We start from the raw sequence: 17,982 nt of genomic DNA, 5'->3' as shown, positions 1-17,982 counted from the left end.
TTTAAAAGGTCCTTGAGTCGCCTACAGTATCCAAAAGTAGAAATTATCATTTTTAAGTAAGAGTTCCAGTGCGAGAATTGGTTCTTTGCTTCCATTTCTTTTTTCATATACACAGGAAAACCAAAATAAAAATCACCCATCAAACCCAAAAAACCATTTCCAGTAATTGTCTTGTCTCAGTCTTTGTGTAAACTTGTCAAAGATAGACAGAAAAAAAAATATAGCTTTGATAATTTGTTTACTAAGGCCAAATTGGTGCTGTTATTTAAATGTAGGTTTGACCTGACCTTGATGTTATTAGGTGCAGTTTGGCTCAGTGATGTCAAATACATCTGCCATAGGAAATGGAACTGTCTTTTTATCCAGGATTCATGACTTGAAATTGGACATTACAAGTTGTTGGTTGTATATGTGCTTCTCCTCTCAGTTTTGTGATACAATTGCCAACCTAAGTATTTGTTAGTTTTAAATGCTGTAGGAGGCGACATGTCAACAATAACTACACAGATAGAAAGCATACTTATGCATTCAGTAGGTCTTCTCCTTTTCCTTCTTAAAATTTTACAATCATGTACTCAATTAAATTTATAAAAAGACATTATACATATGAGTGAGCAGTGTTTGTTGCTTGATATAAAAGTGAATGTGTCTCTTCAGTTATGGGTTTCAATTTAATGAAGTATGCAGCTTCTCTCAAAATCTTCAATTCTTGAGATGGGACCTAGATAGATATAGCAGCCTGTCCTACCATCATTCAGAAAATAGATTGAATGACAGACCCTATGGACTTCCTATATATCACAGCGATATAAACAGAAAAGATACCAGTCATTGTAACTGATGTGGTCCATTTTCATCATTTGCCCATTTGACATTCTTATTTTTATCCTTTTAGGTACTACAATTATGGAGAGTCAGTTGGGGCAGCAGAGCTGCAGTTGCTTGTGGAAGGGCTGAAACAGCCTACTGTCCTTTGGAGGACTTATTACAACGAGGGAAATCAATGGCTGAAGGCAGTCATTCAGCTTGGCCGCCTTCCATATCGGTTCCAATTTTCACTTGAGAAAATCAGTCTGGGTTTTTACAAGGGTGTCTCAGCAATTGATGATATTACATTTGAAAACTGTGCTCTCCCACCTCCAGCATCAAGTTGTGAAGGTCCAAATCGCTTCTGGTGCAGAGATACAAAAGCATGTATTGACAGTTTATTGGTCTGTGATCTTGTGGATGACTGTGGAGATGGGTCGGATGAAGACGGCTGCGGTAAGTACTCTCCACTGTTGCTTACTTACACCACACAAAAATTGGCTTGCCAATTCACCCCTGGACTGAAAGAACACACAATTGCTACAGCCAGCAATGATTCCAGTCAGTGTAGTTAAAGATAAAACAGAACGATAATTTTAAACTTAAATGAATATGATGAGTTAAATTGAGGTTAAATGGAATTCTATCTCCTTTTTTCAAAGCAACTACATTTCTTCATCTTGTGTAAAACATGAACACTCATCACAAGTTTATTTTAAAAGAGAGGATTTAAAGTCAGACAGCTGTTTTGGGTCAATGTACTGTCTTTGATTTTACTGACAGAAGTGCAGCAATATCAGACATACTGATGGGCTGAGAGGAGTGTGTGTCTTACCTCTTCTTTGGATCTATACTCTTTTATTAAAAAAAAGTTAAAATACTAAAGATAGAGTCATGCTGAACATATTTGTCCCCTTCAAAGGAAGAACTTGAAAGTACTGAGGAAAGCCATGAGTCGTTCACATTTATGACATTCACCTTGAGTGCTGAAGGGTGCTGTTGATGGTTTTTCCCCTGAAGCATGCATTCATCAATTTTAAGAATTCAAGTACATTAATATAAAATAAAATTAGCTAGCGTTTGCTTTATCACTTCCTGAGGTAACTAAATTATGCAAATCACAATCAGTTTGAGAAACGGGGGGCACCTTACATGCTTGAGGTGATATCAGTCTGCGGTCATAATTGCAGAATATCAACTTCAAGCTGCTGTAAATTTAAAAGAAAGTGAAGTCTTTCCAGCTTATCTTAGTTTTTCTACTTGTGGAATGCCTAGCTTCTTTATAACCCATTTTGAGATCGACGATAAAGTTTGAATTGCAATTTTAAACACCATTAAATGCAACAGCTTCATTTAAAAAAATTGCTATAATATCAGTTACTGCTTATGAAAAGCAGATACAAAGTTGGAATGCAAGTTTACCACCTCTGACACATTTTATTGTTTTATATTAGAAGTAATCAATACATTTTGTCTTGGTGTCAAATGAAAAAACACAGTTGTGTTAAAAACTCTTTGATTTAGCTTTGATAAAATTATTGTATTAATATTATTGGGGATAGTAAAGATCTAAACACTAATATGTTTTTAGGACTACATCTGCCAAACAAAAATACATTAGATAATTTATCACACATACCTACAAGACAGTATGGTGTGGTTTATTTCATTCAATTAACCTCAATTTTAACTCCTTTGATGTGTTCACGTTCAGTTAAAGATCTTTACAGTCTTTAATTTTAATAATACATAAAATTAATAACTTGGATGATTTTATTCACAGTTCTGTTTATTCAACACATTAAGTGCAATTTAACAGATATGTATTGGAAACAAATATTTGCAACTATTAAAAAAAAATATATATATTAAAGCACTATCCCTTTTTGATACTGCTTTTTTATTTTTGACAATCTGTTCTCTTTACGTTTCAGACCCTGACCTACAGTGTAACTTTGAAAATGGGCTGTGCAATTGGGAGCAGGATGTAGAGGATGACTTTGACTGGATCAGAATACGGGGTCCCACCCCCACAGTTAATACAGGCCCATTAAAGGACCACACGACAGGTACAGCCAGAGGACACTACCTTTACCTGGAATCCTCTGAGCCTCGCCAGTTCCTGGATAAAGCAGTTTTACTCAGTCCTCTCTTCAACCCTTCTGGCAATGGAACCTGTGTTTTCCGCTTTCATTATCACATGTTTGGAAAACAGGTTTATAAGCTCTCAGTCTTCCAAAGAACTGTGAGTAATACCAAGGGATGGCTGTTGTGGTACAAGTTTGGAAATCAACAAAACAGATGGATCAGACAGACACTGTTCATCAGGAGTTCTAAGCCATTTCAGGTATGATCCTTCTAAGTTGTTGAGGTTTTTATTTCCTGCATTGTAAAACACTGAGTGTATATAAATGACTGCACAGTCTCAAAGCTATTTGTAACTGCCTAATCAATTTTGCTTCAAAATGTGTTTGTAGGGCTTTTTGAGGAAATATGTAAAATATTTTTGTTCTTGTGGTTACATTAGCTTCCCCCTAAACCACTTACAGTAATTTGACGATTATAAGCCGCACTGAGTATAAGCCGCACTTCCGGGTGCCTGCAACTTTTCGTTCTTTGTCCATATATAAGCCACACCTGATTATAAATCGCACTTTGGGTTCGGACCAAAATTTTAGTCAAAATGGTGCGGCTTATAATCGTGAAATTACTTAGTTTTAGTATTTTGAATATGTATTATTTAAAATGGATACTGTTTTTGTCTTTCAAGGATTTGGTGAAAAAATCATATCCAAATTTACTACAAAATAGTTTGATGTTTAAAAGAATATCCTCTGCTTTGCCTTACTTTTAAAGAGTTGCAAATTAGTTTTTAATTATATAATGTCAGAAAATACATCAATGCAAAATATTTGGCTGTCAGGTTAGAGTGAGTCAAAAATTGCTTGGAGAAAGATATGATTAAACTAAGTTACAGCTATAAATCTTGACTTATATTCTCATCTTTTAAATACTGTATGTATTATTTAGCTTTGATTGCATCTGGTCTGTTTATTCCAGTTGGGATATTCTTCAGGGTTATTAGAGGAGACATTGGTACCCTTGATTGTCAACTGGTCCTAAAATTACCACCCTCCTCTCCCCAACACAATATTATAAGAACAAACATCTTCTACCTGCTTTTAAAATCTTATATAGTGCAATATTTGCTTTAGATTGTTCATTATCATTTTCCAAAACACTATTTTTAAGTAGAGAGAAGTTCTGTCTGCTTTGGAGAAGGCATTAATATTACTGTGGATGCAGAGAGGCACATGGAAGAAGAGTGTTCATTTTCTATCAAGACCTTTGGTAGAAATACAAAGGCACATAAACATAATACTGTCAAAACCTTTTCGCCTTCCCCTTCCCCTTCCCCTTCTTTTCCTTCTGTGTTTGGTGGTTAATCTAAAGAACTATAAATCTCTGTGTCCTGAGAGTTAAGAAGGTCTATTCAGTAACTGAAATATTTTTCACAAGTTAGTGTTGTAGAGTTTTTTGTTGTGCAGTTCTTGCAGGGAATTACAAAGTTCTTATATTATTTTGATCTAGTTTTGGTTCTCATAGTGATTTTTGAGGGGCATGAGGTGTAATTTTGAATGCTCTGAAGAAAGAGCTGAAGATCTGATGTTCATTATTGTGTATTGTGTATCTTATAGTGGAGTTTGCTATGTTACCACCAACAACAGTTGAAAACTCAGAAGTTTTGAAGAGCAACTTGTGCTCTATTTCTACTAAATTGCCAAGTGTTGATCTCTTTCCAAATTTTCTTGTAAGTGTACAGTGTTTAAATGCACTATATTTGAAGTATTTCTATTGAGATGTGTACTAGAATAGAGTCTCAGTTAGTTTTAGGCTTTCTACAGGCTGTGTAACAGGTTAAAGCTGTAGTTTCTATATTTACTATGCTGTGTTCCCCACACCACATAGAGTTTCACTGCTTTCACACCACACGCTTAAAGTCTTGTAGGTCATCTCAATGCTTCAAATGAAGTGTTTAGATTCACTTGAAAATGGATTTTTTTTTTTTTACGAAAGTCTAAAAGTAAGACAGAACTTTTAAACAATTTTCTGGTCAAAATAGAAGTCTTGGCTTCATAATCTTCTCTGTCTCTAACAAGTGCATCTTGTCAGCTCTGACAGGATTTTCAGAAGTTCCTAGTGAATAGAAAATGTTAGACTCTAGGACCAAAGATAGTCTAAGTATTTGTTAGTCAGGCCTTCATTTTGCCTTTTCTAAATGTGTGGGATAATCATACATCTGAAATGTTTCCTCTTTCTATTTCCTCCCTATGTAAGTAGGTAATTTGTTGACCCCAGTCAGAGAAATAATCACTACAAGTAATGAATCCCTCAAATTCACATTTTCAGTTTATTTGCTAAGCATGGGAAGCCAGCTTTGGGAATATATAAACAATTGTGCCTATACACCAACTCCTAGGAAAAGGAGGAGCTGTCAGCCAAAAATTCAAAGCAGCAAAGAAAGGCATTTGAGAACCTCTTGAAAGCCAGATTCCCTTTTGAAAGTTTTGAACTCTATAGGTATGAAACTTTAAGCCCTTTAATTGAATGCTCTGGCAGAAACCCAAAGCAGACTCCCTTGGCTCACACCCACTCCCAATAAGCCTCAGAATCTTAATTTTGTCAAGAAAGCTTTGTTCTAGCTGCCATTAAACCATGGTGACATTTGTTGCTGCTCCATCGGATAGTTTACACCAGAGTGTTAAATGGGACATCAGTGAGAACAATGGGAGTAGCTGGAGGAGAAAAAGGTAAATCTAGAACTAAACTATTTAAACAAAAGGAATGCAGTTTTCTGAGACAAAATTAAGCACCTCAGTCAAATACTGTACTGACAAGTATTAAAAATAGTCCCAAATACACAAGCTTATAAAAATTTTGCAACTTTCTTGATCTAGAGTTTCTATTCCTCTGCTAAGGATATTGTCTTCAAGAAATTATACAGTTTTTTTAAATTGGAAAAAATCAAGTTAAAAAATAAATTCCTTATAAACTATTCCTTTTAATTATATGGGATACTTGTTTCAACATGAAAAAAAACCCACTGTAGAGTGACCTTTTCTCTTTACTTGTTCTACATTTATTTTCATTCTAAGAAGTTTACTTACATGTCTATTTTTTTAGATAAACATTTGAAAAGGTAGTAAAATAAGATTGTGTCAGTGGTAGCCTACTCATATTGATGATGAGTAGTGTTTGCTTTTATCTTCCTTGGAATAATCATATCTGAAATAGTTTCTACTCAGAAGAAAGTGCAAAGATTCTGTTTTAACATTTTAGAAAAATTTTACTCTCTTAACTTGCTCTATTTATTCACATTTCTGATGATATGGAAAAGGAAACAATGGTATGTGAAAAAATGGCAAAATTCTGCATCTCAATCCTTTTTGCTACTGTAATCTCCTTTTTGTCATGACATAAATCACATACTTATCATGTCTGTCTTAAGAGATCTAGGGCAACTTCACTGTATTGCAAAGTATACTATTTAAAAAAAACAACATTATCTTTACCCCAAAACAGTTATTCCCTTTTTGCTCATGCAGATTATACATGTATCTCTGTAAACAAATATGGTTATAGATCTTTGATACAGCAAAATGTAAATAGTACATAAGGAAGTCTATTATCACTTTGTGATGATTTTATAAAGATCAGTTTTGCATTTTCTTCATTGGCTCTTATGTAGTTTAAAAATGCAAGTACAATGTTTAGATCCATGGTTAACTATTAATGTTGTATTTGGTAACACGACTAAAATTTTTAGTATTCTGAGTAGCATATATAAAACTTTATTTGTCCCTTCAAATATAAAAGTTGCTCCATTCAAGTTTGAAAAATAAGGACCAAAATCAGAATAAAATAAATAACGTAAAATGATGTTGCAATTAAAATGCATTTGATATATTCCTATTTCACAAGTGGTTAAGAAAAGTAAACAAGAAAATCCACTATAATAATTTTAATCTTTTTATCAATTAGATATTATCTTAGAAAGTAATGGAATATTGATTGAAAATTAGAATGATACATTTGCTGTGAATATAGAATAGCATTATGTTCTGTGAACACAAATACAGAACAACATTCTTTCTCCAACTACTATTTTTTTCTGTTGGGATTTGGTTTTGGAATATACAGGTGCTTGTATTATGGTTTTTGGTATGATTTTAATATTTCAGTTTGGTGTCAAATACATGTGTAGCGAGCATACATCTTTTACATCCAGTCTCTTGTCATCCATCTTTTCAAGAGAGATAGGAAGGGCTAAAAATCATACATAAGGTACTAAGGGGGTTAGGTTCCAATCACATAGGCTGTTCTGCTTTTCCACCCTCTACTCTTTCTTTTCACTCCTCAGTGAGATGAGACAACCATTCTTTGGGGATTCTGATGATCTGCTATGTAATAAGTGAAATGGCATCACAAGAATTGCTTTTTAGTTATTTCTGTAATTCTTGCTTTTACTTGCAATTACATTTCTGAGAAAAGAGAGGATTGATCCACACCGCACCAACCATTTCTGTAATGAAAAACTCAGAATTCTAGTTGTAAATGGAAATGTTGGTGTAATTCTGCTTTAAAAACTACTTTTGTAGTGATTTGGGGTTCTGTTTCAAACAAAGAGTCTACTGTGGCAGTTTGTGAGGTTTCAGAATGTAATGTTTTTCTTTCATGCATTTCTAGTGGTGATAATTATATTTCATACATGAACAATAGAAAATGGGACTTATAGTAAACTAAATACCCTTTTTGCCAATTTAAGACAAGATAATGACTTACTAGTCTTCTTTTTTAGCTATAATATCCTTTAAGTAAGAAAATTTAAAATTTCATTTTCTACATAACAAGCATCAGAACTATGGAAATTGCAAATTTTAGACCTTGTATCCCATTTCACAGCCCCTCAGAGAGAATATTTTAGTAGGGTTTGTAACATCAGTAGTTCTGTAGACTTACTTGTGTGAGTTTTTCAGTCTTCTCTAGTCACTAATTGATAAGCTTCATGTTGAAATTCTGGACTTAATACTGGTGTATTCCAGAACATGTAGCTGATTAAACTTAATCAAACTCCTTTGCCTGCAACTTCTCTGGAAGAGTGTACATTACTCTTTATTGTGCCAAGAAGTATTGTGGAAAGCACAGGTAGAAAGAAAACAAATCGGAGTAATTATGAACTTACCCTTATTTTGGGAATGTTAAACTGGGGGGGAAAAAAAAAAGGGATTGAAAAAAGGATTGGAATTGTTTGACCATTTCTAGAACGCTTGGGTAAACCCTTTCAGAAAGAGGTAGGCTTGAGATTTAGCAGAGAAACCTCTAATCAACAGTGTCACAGAATAGCTTCATGGAGAAAGATCATTAGTGAATTCTGTGAAATCATTAAGCGACACAATCCAAGCAAAAAGAAATAGTATTTTAGAATGGTCTGTTGCAAATTCATTGCTGAGGGATGTTTTGGATACAAGAAGCTACGAATGAAGTCAACAAGTAACTTGACAAATTATCAGAAGAAAAGTCTGTTAAGGAAGCTACAACCTTCCACCTGCCATTCACTGCTGAGTGTCTGGGTGGAACCACTGTCTGCCAGGATGAGGCATTGCTGGGGATGGTGCAATCCATGGGGACACACACTGAGCTGGACAGCCTACCTAGTCACCACACACACATCTGTGCTTATGAGCCACCAAGCTTTTGGTGCATAGGGAGCTGACTCTTTTTGATATTCTAGCTGCAATTTCAGATTTTCTGCAGTCACTTTCGCCCTTACTGAACTAGGTTTATTATTGTCAAGTGTTGTTAGCCTTCTGCCTTGATTTGATTGTCTACTTCCTTCTTCAGGGCCTCATTTCAGTATGTTTTGACATAGCAGTAGGATTTTGTTAATGTTTAGTTGGTCAGATACACATTTTTCATTAAAATCTGATGTTGAAGCAGCTTTGAACTTATCAAGGACTTCTCTAAGACATTCATTATATTTCTAATACCCACTTGTGATCATTTTTATGTTATTGCTTTTGATCCATTCCCTGCTAGCAATTTCCACATAAAGATTTAGACAGCATGGATTTCCACTCAAAAAACAGCTCCAGTTGCAATTTTTAATTTATCATTCCTCATCTTTCTTCCCCTACTCTTCTCCTTTGTACTTTCCCTAATAATCTGCTGAGATTAATATTCAGGAATTTTTTTTCTTCTTTTTTTCCCCCCTCTGTCCTTTAAATGTTACCATTTGCTTTTGTTGATCCTTACTCCTCAAATACTACTTCAAATGAATGGATATCTAGGCATATTTGCTGCATCTCAATTGCTCTTTTTCTGACTGTTCTTTGTTTCTGATCTGGCTGTTGGCTTCTTTCATCCTTGATACCTCTTTGCACATTGCACAATTCTTTGTGGTTTTTACATTTACATTGTGCTGTTGGTTTCTGGTCTGTTTACAGTCATCATTCTCATTTTGTTTTCAGTGTGGCATTGTACAACCTGTGGTTTCAAGCAGACCTACATAGTTTTGCATGTAGTTGGCTGTGGAGCAAGTTTTTATTAATTGTATAATATGGACCTTTACATTTCGAAATGCACTGGAATGGGAAGAGACATCTTACATCAGATAAAGGTTGCTTAAATTGTCATCCAACATGACCAGCACACTTCTCAACATCATTGTAAAAAATTTCTTTCTTCATGTCCAATCTAAATCTCCTCTCTTTCAATTTAAAATCATTGCCCCTTGTAAAAGTATTGGAAAAAAGTCTGTAATTTTTTTTATGAGCCAGCTTTAAGTATTGAAATGCTGCCATAAGATCTCCACAGATCCTTCCTTTCTCTAAATTCAAATCTTTCATACTGTCTTCACAGGAGAGATGTTCCAATGCTCTGAACTGGTTTTTGAGGTACTGCCCTAGACCTACTCTTACAGATCCATGTGGTTCTTTTGCTGGGGAATCCAGACCTGGATGCAGCACTCCAGGTGTGGGCTCACCAGGATGGAGCAGAGCAGCAGAATCACCTCCCTTGGCTGGCTGGACACATGTTTTGTATGAAGCCCAGGGCTTCATACAATTCTGCTAGTGATTTCAACAAACAAGCAAACAAACAAACAAACAAAGAAAAAAAAAAAGTAAAAATCAACCAAACAAAAAAAATAACCACTTATCCAAACCCCCAAAAGTTGCTGTCTTACTTACTTAAACACTCATGCCTTTTTAGGTGTCCTGCAGATATGATGTACAGAGATGGTTTCAGGGTGTCAGAACTGTGCCAGAGGTGGCTCTGCCAGGCTGAATCATGTGGATTAGTCCTAGTTTGTCCTGTTGAAGTGTCAATGCCTTTTTGTATGGCAGTTCTAATTCTTGCACTTGGAGGTCCCAAGCTCTCCACCATGTCCCATCCTCACAACCAGCCTCAAGGGGTTGTAGAGGGCCTGGAACAAAAGATGACATATCTCATGTCAGTCTCATGTTCATACTTCATGCAGAACTTGTGTAGGCTCTACTTTGGGCAATTCATGCTCAGGTTTCCTAACTAGTCCACAATCTAGGTCAGAAACAAATACACTAGAGTGGACAATGTGGGAACCGAGGCACTTGTGGGAAGGGGTGAAAATTAACCTTAAGACTTTGTGGTTGGTGGTGAACTTTGCATTGATAGTGAAGACTATTCAATACCTACAGTATGAAGTGAAATACCAGGAATTTTCATACTGAAAATGTGTTTGGCACAATGTATTTGAAAAATAAGTAGTGTGAGGTTTTTAAAAAGTCATTCCTAAACAACGATTTTACCATTTTTGATAAATGGATTTCAGAAAATAGAAAACAGTGGAAACAAGGAAATCACATGAGGAAAATGCATTGTATAAACCTTCAGAGAAAATTTTGTGGGCTTAGTTCAGGTCTTTAGGAAAGATGGTGGCCTTTTGTCCACTGCTATCAGAATACTTAAGAGATAAACTGCTCTAACAATAGAACTAATTTATTATTTGTGGTGTTGTTTCATTGATATGCTGTGGGCGACTTGTCATGATGTCATCATGTCACAACATGGGCAAAAGGGAACAAGGAATAATAATTCCTAGTCTATCTTTAATAATGCCTTTTCCAGTGAAAATTATATTCTTAATTTCATGTCCATCATTTCCTTGTAATTTGTTTTTTCTTGAGAGGGGAGAGAAAAAGGTTGCTGGGGTGAGTGTTTTTTACCTTTTGTTTCCCTATTTACATGCAGGCTTCTCAAAGGAAATCACATAAAGTAAAAATAGACTTTCTATTCACTACTGATTTGTCAAGTTCTGTCCATGTTTTAAATGTGGAAAACCTGAAGTTAGGAAAAGTTTTAATCATCTTTCAGAACCCATAGGCCACTGAGTTGGGCCATTTGAATTCCAGGGGCATCGTGTAAGATAGGACTTTTGTTTTCCTTAAAATTGAGTGTACTGTTTCCCATTTCCTATTGATATTACTTATCAGCAACTGCCAAACAGGAAAATGAGACTTGTATAACTTTTCAAGGAGAAGAAAAATTTTAGTATCTTTTATCTCATGACTTAACTGGATCTAGAAACCATCTTTGAAAATATAACAGGAAGATCACAGGAAAGCTGTTCTTTGTTGAAGATTTAATTAAATTTTCTTCTGTAGTGCTTGCCTTTATATCAAGCAGAGGGTTTAAAAATATTTTTTACAATCTTTCTTTTTATTGAGTATGCTTATAGAAGAATTAAGAAACAATGTAGAAATCTGCACATATATCAAAACTTTCATTAACTGCAATGAAGACAGGATTTCATGTCAACCCACATGTTCTGGTGATATCTCTGTGTTATTGTTTTCTTTGGGAGGTTAAGGCCATATGCATGGATGTAGGAGCAGCAATTCTGTAAAACTAAGTCAGGAGAAATCGTTTGGGTCAGGAAAGGTCCACATCTTTAGGCAGATCTAATAATGATCCCTTTGCTCACTAGCATTTGCTGCTGAACAGATAACTCACTGTTTATTACCACAAATATATTCACAAGCATTGGAAAGAAAGCAGAGAGTGTCTCCACTTAGGATGCTCCTTATCTCAGCATGGAAGAATTGCCTTAGCAGTAATCAGTGCACAGATCAGATCAAAGTCTGCCCATTCAGCTCAATTCAGGCTTCCCTAGGCACAAATGTAAAGATGGCTTTCTGCAGCCCTTTATATCTCGATATGCTCTACTGTACAAAAGGGAGGGACAGAAGTACTCAGGTCATAATAAGTCATCCTGGCCATTGTGGGACACTTCTTTCAGGATCAATAGTCCCAGGTATTTGATACAGTAACTCAGCCAGAATCCTTTTTTCTGGTCTGTTTATTTTACTTATTTACATATAAAATTTGAGGGAGAATATAAAATCTGTTTGGGAGAAAAGAAAGCAGATTTTGTATATCCTTGTAGATTAAGTCAAAAGTAACCATGAACTTAAGGTGGTTCAAATATAGTTTCATAATTTTAATTGCTATATAGATATTTCCCAAGTGGGTAGGCTAAACATGTTGTTTTATAAACCTAGAATCTCAGAAATTTTTAGGCACTGACAATATAGTACTCCTGCAATCACTCTTCCAGTGCTAATATTACAAAGTGACAACAGGATCTTTTCTCTTGAATGAAGTTTTGTGGCCTTAATACAAGAAAGTAAAGACTCCCAGAATATGTAGTTATTAATCCCACCAATATCACTGAATAGTTTAGAACAGGATAGAAATGTGATTCATCCCTGCACTTTAGAGAAATGCTGTGAAAAACATCATAAATCAGCATGAGGGTTCACAAGCTTATAGCGAAGCGTGATAAAGTGCTTTACTGAACTTGAACTAGTGTTTTTCAGTATCTTGTAAAACCAAGTACTGTAAAACATCACATATTTGACACAAGATTTTTCATATTTGATGTGTGTAACCTTAAGAATGCTGGTAACAATTCATTTGAACAGCTTTGCAAAAGGACTTTATTTCAACTTTTGAAGTCTTGAGACATTAATTTCTAAAGCATTTTCAATGGTCACAAAAGAAAGGGCCTGATGAGCTTTGAAGAAGGGCAGTGTGATCTTGAGCTTTTCAGTGGGTATAATTAAAATGATGTGGTGGCCCAGTGTTGATAATCTTTTCAGAGGCTGGTGGCAGGTCTGCAGTTGTGCTTGCTTTTGGGGTTGGAAGGGTTCCATGCATCACCTAACAACTCTGATTGCCTAAATCATTCTCCCCAAGAGAGGGAAAGCTGGAACAGACTGTGACAACCCACACATTATTTTTTCCCTAAGAAAACATTTTTGCAGAAGGTGCAGAGGATTAGTTCAATGCCACATGAACAGAATGCGACCAGACATCTTGATGAGAGATTGGAGGAATAATCTCAAGTCCACAGTGACTACTCCTTTGATGGCAGTTGAGGAAGTAGAGAAATAAAGCCAAGGAGGAATACATTACCATGTTTGGACTCATCAAAGCAGTCAATATCTTATTTGGCATGAATTAATAACAACTTAAAAATTCAAAATAAAATCTAAATTTCTCAGGGTTTTTTAAAATAATTTTTTTCTGAAATAATTGTGTTTTCTTGGAAAATAGTTTCCTTTTTAATGTACTTCTTGAGAAATTATGATACGAATATGTTCATGCATCCTTGAAAAAAGCATTTTACAGTGGAGACTTCTGATCATTGGATGAAAATATTTTAACAAAAAGGAAGCTTTGAAGCTGTTTTGTGGTTTGTCCTTTGTAATTGCAAAAGTTCCATCACCTGATAAGGAATTTGTTGCTTTTTTTATGAAAATATATTATATATTATTATACAATTTTCTTTTTTCATCCCTAGCATTAAAACATAGGGGGAGTTTACTTCAGAGATATGCAGAGAAATGTGTACTACTTTGTTTTTAGTAAGTTACAGGAAAGTTTCTTATGAAAAGGTGTTTTGTGTAGTTGTTCTTTCCTGTTCAAACCAAATCACATGATTTCTTGCCAGAAATCATTTTAGAAACCTAATCTAAATTACCATGCTCTAACTAGAAATAAAATCACTAAATAATGCTGTTGACAGCTTCTGTGACAAACCCGAGTTACTGTTTGTCTTAATTACAAGTTAAATACATTAGAACTAATATCACTATTTGCTAGACATTTGGAAACACTCAGAATTTTGAATGCACTAGGGTTTCTAAAATTATTTCCATTCTATCTTAAAATATGCTTGTATAGAAATTAGGATTTTACTTTCGTAACCTTCAGTGGGAATTGGCTAGTGACAGAAATGAGCATTACTGTAAAAATTGAGCATTTGTACAGAACTATATTACCCACTGTAATTCCTCTATTAACACTTGTCATAACATCACTACACTCTTCAAAAGCCTATTTTGTTCAAAATCTTAAGGGATCATTCCTTTTATGTATACAAAGTGTCATTCTAATACAGTTTGCTTTCATATAATTGGGGTTTTTTTCCCCTCTTTATGTCAAATTCTTTTTGATACCTTTATAAATTTCACTGAGTTGGGATCTTAGACTTCTGAAAACATGAAATTGGGAACATTTATTCTCATTCAAATAGTAGATGTGATGTGAAATAAGTTTCACAGCAGATGAATTTCCTAGAGGATGCATAATAATGTCTTACGAAGTTTGCAGAATTGCATCTGGAAAATTAATATAAGTGGTCAAAGTTTAATCACAGTGGCAGAGAGACTGTGCTCTGTATTGAGGCTCTAAACTCATAAATCAGCCTGATTTCCAGTTTTAAGTGAATACCTATGCCACTATTACATTTTATGTGTTGCTAATGAGTTCATTCTATATGTCAAAGTATTGAACTCCACAAGTGCATAGATAAAGGTAAAAATAATCATGAAGGTGGGGAGATTTTAAACAACACAATCATAATTATAAGCAGTATAATGGTGTTCTGTTTATTCCTCATAGAAAACTGTGTCCTGTCACTTCTACCTTTAGATATTTTTAATCCCTTTAAAAACATATTCCTGCTTAAGGTGCAAGAGTGCATCTTTCATAGAGGAAGCATTGATGGAAGATGTTATATAAGGATGTCCTCAGCCCGTGTGTCTGTCAGGACTGGGGACATGGGCACAGGCAGATTTGGGGACTGCAGCTCCTTCAACATCCAGCAGTGACATCCACATGTGCACAATCCAATCCCATGGAAAATTAATGTAGTTGTGAGGGTATTTGGGTTTATCTTAATAGTAGCTGTGTAATTAAACAAACCCACTGCTTCTTTTCCTGAATTTGAGATAATTAATAAGTAATTAATTGCAAGTAGATAATCAGTCATACTTTGAAAACAAATTGAAAATTATATTTTCAATGCTGTGTGTTTGCCAGTCAAAATTACAAGAAGATCTGTAATTTTGGAATAATAAATTTCCTTGTGTGGCTTTTCCAAATAGAAGATGTTTTGGTTTGTCCTGTTTCCTGTGTCTAACCATTTTACTGCTATTGGTATCAGTATTGTAGCATTGTCCCCATTTTAATCTAATAAAATCCCAAAGCCTGGGGTAATATTGTAAAGAATATCTGTGCCTATCCTGAGGGAAAAATAAGAAACCCATACTGCTGTGAGGGCAATAAAAACCAATTCTGTAGTTTATTGTTGTCATTCACATGAAATATATTTTGTGCTAAAATGGCCCATCTGGAGCATATCCACAGAAGGGGACATCTGCCTGTCTTCTTTTAGCATACTCATTTATTTTGTGTAATGGACATAATACATAAATGAAGTGTAATCATTTTTATTTACTCTGGTGATGTCAGCATCAGTAATAAATCTACAATTCACATGCAACATCAGAATAGCAGAAACAAATTTGTCAGTGCTAACATATTTAGACTGATAATATTCTTTTAGTTTTACAGGGTTAAGGACACTCCTTGCATTTTTAAAGAATTTTTTCCTCCTGTTATAGGGTAATAAATTTCAAGAGTAATGTTTAAAAGATCCATATACTTATAACATGAAAAATTACAATAAAAATAGTAGATCTAACAGTACTCTGAAGCAGAACTGTCACATTTCTACCACTATTTATACTTCATTAATGTGTAGAAAGTTTTTACTGAAGTGAGGAAAAAACTGAAAAAAATGCATTAGAAATTTTGTACAGAATTTCTGAAATTGAATGCATGTGTATAGCATGTAGAATAAGGATTTAAAGCAATGGCAAAGAAATAACAGTGTTTGAACTCTTTTGGATCAGCAAAACCATGCATTTATCTTTTTTCTAAGTGTGTGGTTTTAGAAGGCTTGATTATTTTTATAAATAGGGATTTATTATTCAGTTAAACTAAGAAAATTCTCATCAAATCTTTCACTAATCACCTGCTGGATATTTATCACTCAGCAGCAGACAGAAGAAAGGGCGTTTATTTAGTCTTCTAGAGAGTATTTCACAAGCACCAACTTCTCCTGTTCTCTGGCAGTAGACAATAATGAAGCAAATATAGCACTGACAAGTCTAATAAAATAATAGACTATTTTTCTTTAAAAGGTTCCATAGCTCATTTCTTACCTACCTAATTGTTTTCATCATACTGAAATTTGAATAAGACTGTATTATATTTTTAAATGAGTGGTGCTATATTTAAGCATGATTAATGTTATTGCAATAACTACCAAAGGAGGTAATCATAATATGCCACTTATGATAATGTCTTGCCATCGTTTTGTATCACAGTGATGTTTCAGTGAATTTACACCATTGTGAAGGCAACCATTCTGTTATGGTTCACTGTGATTAATGTGACCACCAGTGAAAGCTGATAATAATTAGTATTTTTCGTAAATTGTAATTAAATAGACTATATCCCCCAGAATAAATTTAACTTTATTTAAGGTGTTAAACATGGCAAATGACTTCCTTGTCAATTCATTAGAAATATTTAATGAGAAGTGGAAGTCTACTATATACTAAAAATGCTTTTGTAATTCTTGTTTTCCTAGATTTTGGTGAAAGGTACTGTAGGGGATGGTTTCACTGGAGACATTGGACTTGATGATGTGTCTTTTCTCGGCTGTACTCTTTACAATGGTAAGAGTTGAAATGCCCAATCTCCAATCTGTGAGCTGATTCATTGCTGTCATTTGTAAATATTGCTACTAGAAAAGTAAAAACTAGGTAAAACTGTGACTTAGGAAATCCAGACTTGTTTCCCTCCTTCTCAGACCCTCTTATCCAGGCATCAGTACAAGATAGTTTCTGCCGTGCATGTGAGGTCCAAAGGAGATCCATAGTGAGATGTGTGCAGCTTCCATACTCTTAGATCTTGACTCCTAGAAGATCAAAGAAACTTAGGTGTGTGTAAATGAACTGAACTTAACATTCAATTTGATACAGCTTTCCACCTCCCCCTAATAATTCTTGACGTACTTACTGTGCCAATTGCTCTCACATGACAGCACACAAACAGTTCAGGTGATAGGGCAAGCTGTTATCAGCAGTCATTGTCACCAAGGGTAGAGCAATCTCTGCAGAATTGTGAAATATTATATCCCAAAATACACGCACTTCAAGACACCAGACTCAGGATCTGGAATTCACCACAGAAGAGATTCTAAGAGGGGTACTGTGAGCTGCAGCAGGCATTGCAGGGTTAGATCTATGGTGTGGCAGTTGCTCTGAAGTCATGACAGGGCTGTAGAGAAGCAAACAATCCAGAACAATGTCTGAATACTATCCCAGCACTTTCTCTAAAACACCCTAGTGCAGATGTATTTTGTTCTGCTACCCCAAAAATTTCTTATAGATATAATTAGTTCTGTGAGGAATATCAAATGTGTATGGTATTTCTTTTGCAGTTAATTATCCAGTGTTTCACCATATTTTTACAGGTTAAGCAGTTATTATAACATTTTGGATATGAAGGCTTTTTGTAAATATTCAGTTAATGGATTGTGCCTTATATTTGGCATTTGTGCCTTATATTAAAGAACTAATCAGAAAATTCCTAAATATTTTCAAATTAGTTATGAAAAAAACTTTAAAAATAAACAAGAAATTGGAAAGCATAGAAGGTCAGAGTTTCAAAGTTCATAAATAAGAAAAAAAACCCCTCATTTTGTGTGGAAAGATAAAC

At 34.7% G+C, this 17,982-nt stretch overlaps 1 protein-coding gene across 1 annotated transcript in view; it reads left to right on the top strand.

The window, feature by feature from the left end:
• The window catches only part of MALRD1 (MAM and LDL receptor class A domain containing 1), a 245,179-nt gene that overhangs the window by 60,946 nt on the left and 166,251 nt on the right, over nucleotides 1–17,982 (top strand). Inside the window, exons 16-18 of the mRNA XM_033071306.1 lie at nucleotides 896–1,263; nucleotides 2,742–3,154; nucleotides 16,850–16,937. Coding sequence (XP_032927197.1) covers nucleotides 896–1,263; nucleotides 2,742–3,154; nucleotides 16,850–16,937 — 869 coding nt within the window. The remainder of the gene's footprint in view (nucleotides 1–895; nucleotides 1,264–2,741; nucleotides 3,155–16,849; nucleotides 16,938–17,982) is intronic.

The sequence above is a fragment of the Catharus ustulatus genome, chromosome 1, assembly GCF_009819885.2.
Source record: "Catharus ustulatus isolate bCatUst1 chromosome 1, bCatUst1.pri.v2, whole genome shotgun sequence".
Classification (NCBI taxonomy): Eukaryota; Metazoa; Chordata; class Aves; order Passeriformes; family Turdidae; genus Catharus; species Catharus ustulatus.
This window is presented reverse-complemented; position numbering and strand designations above follow the sequence as displayed.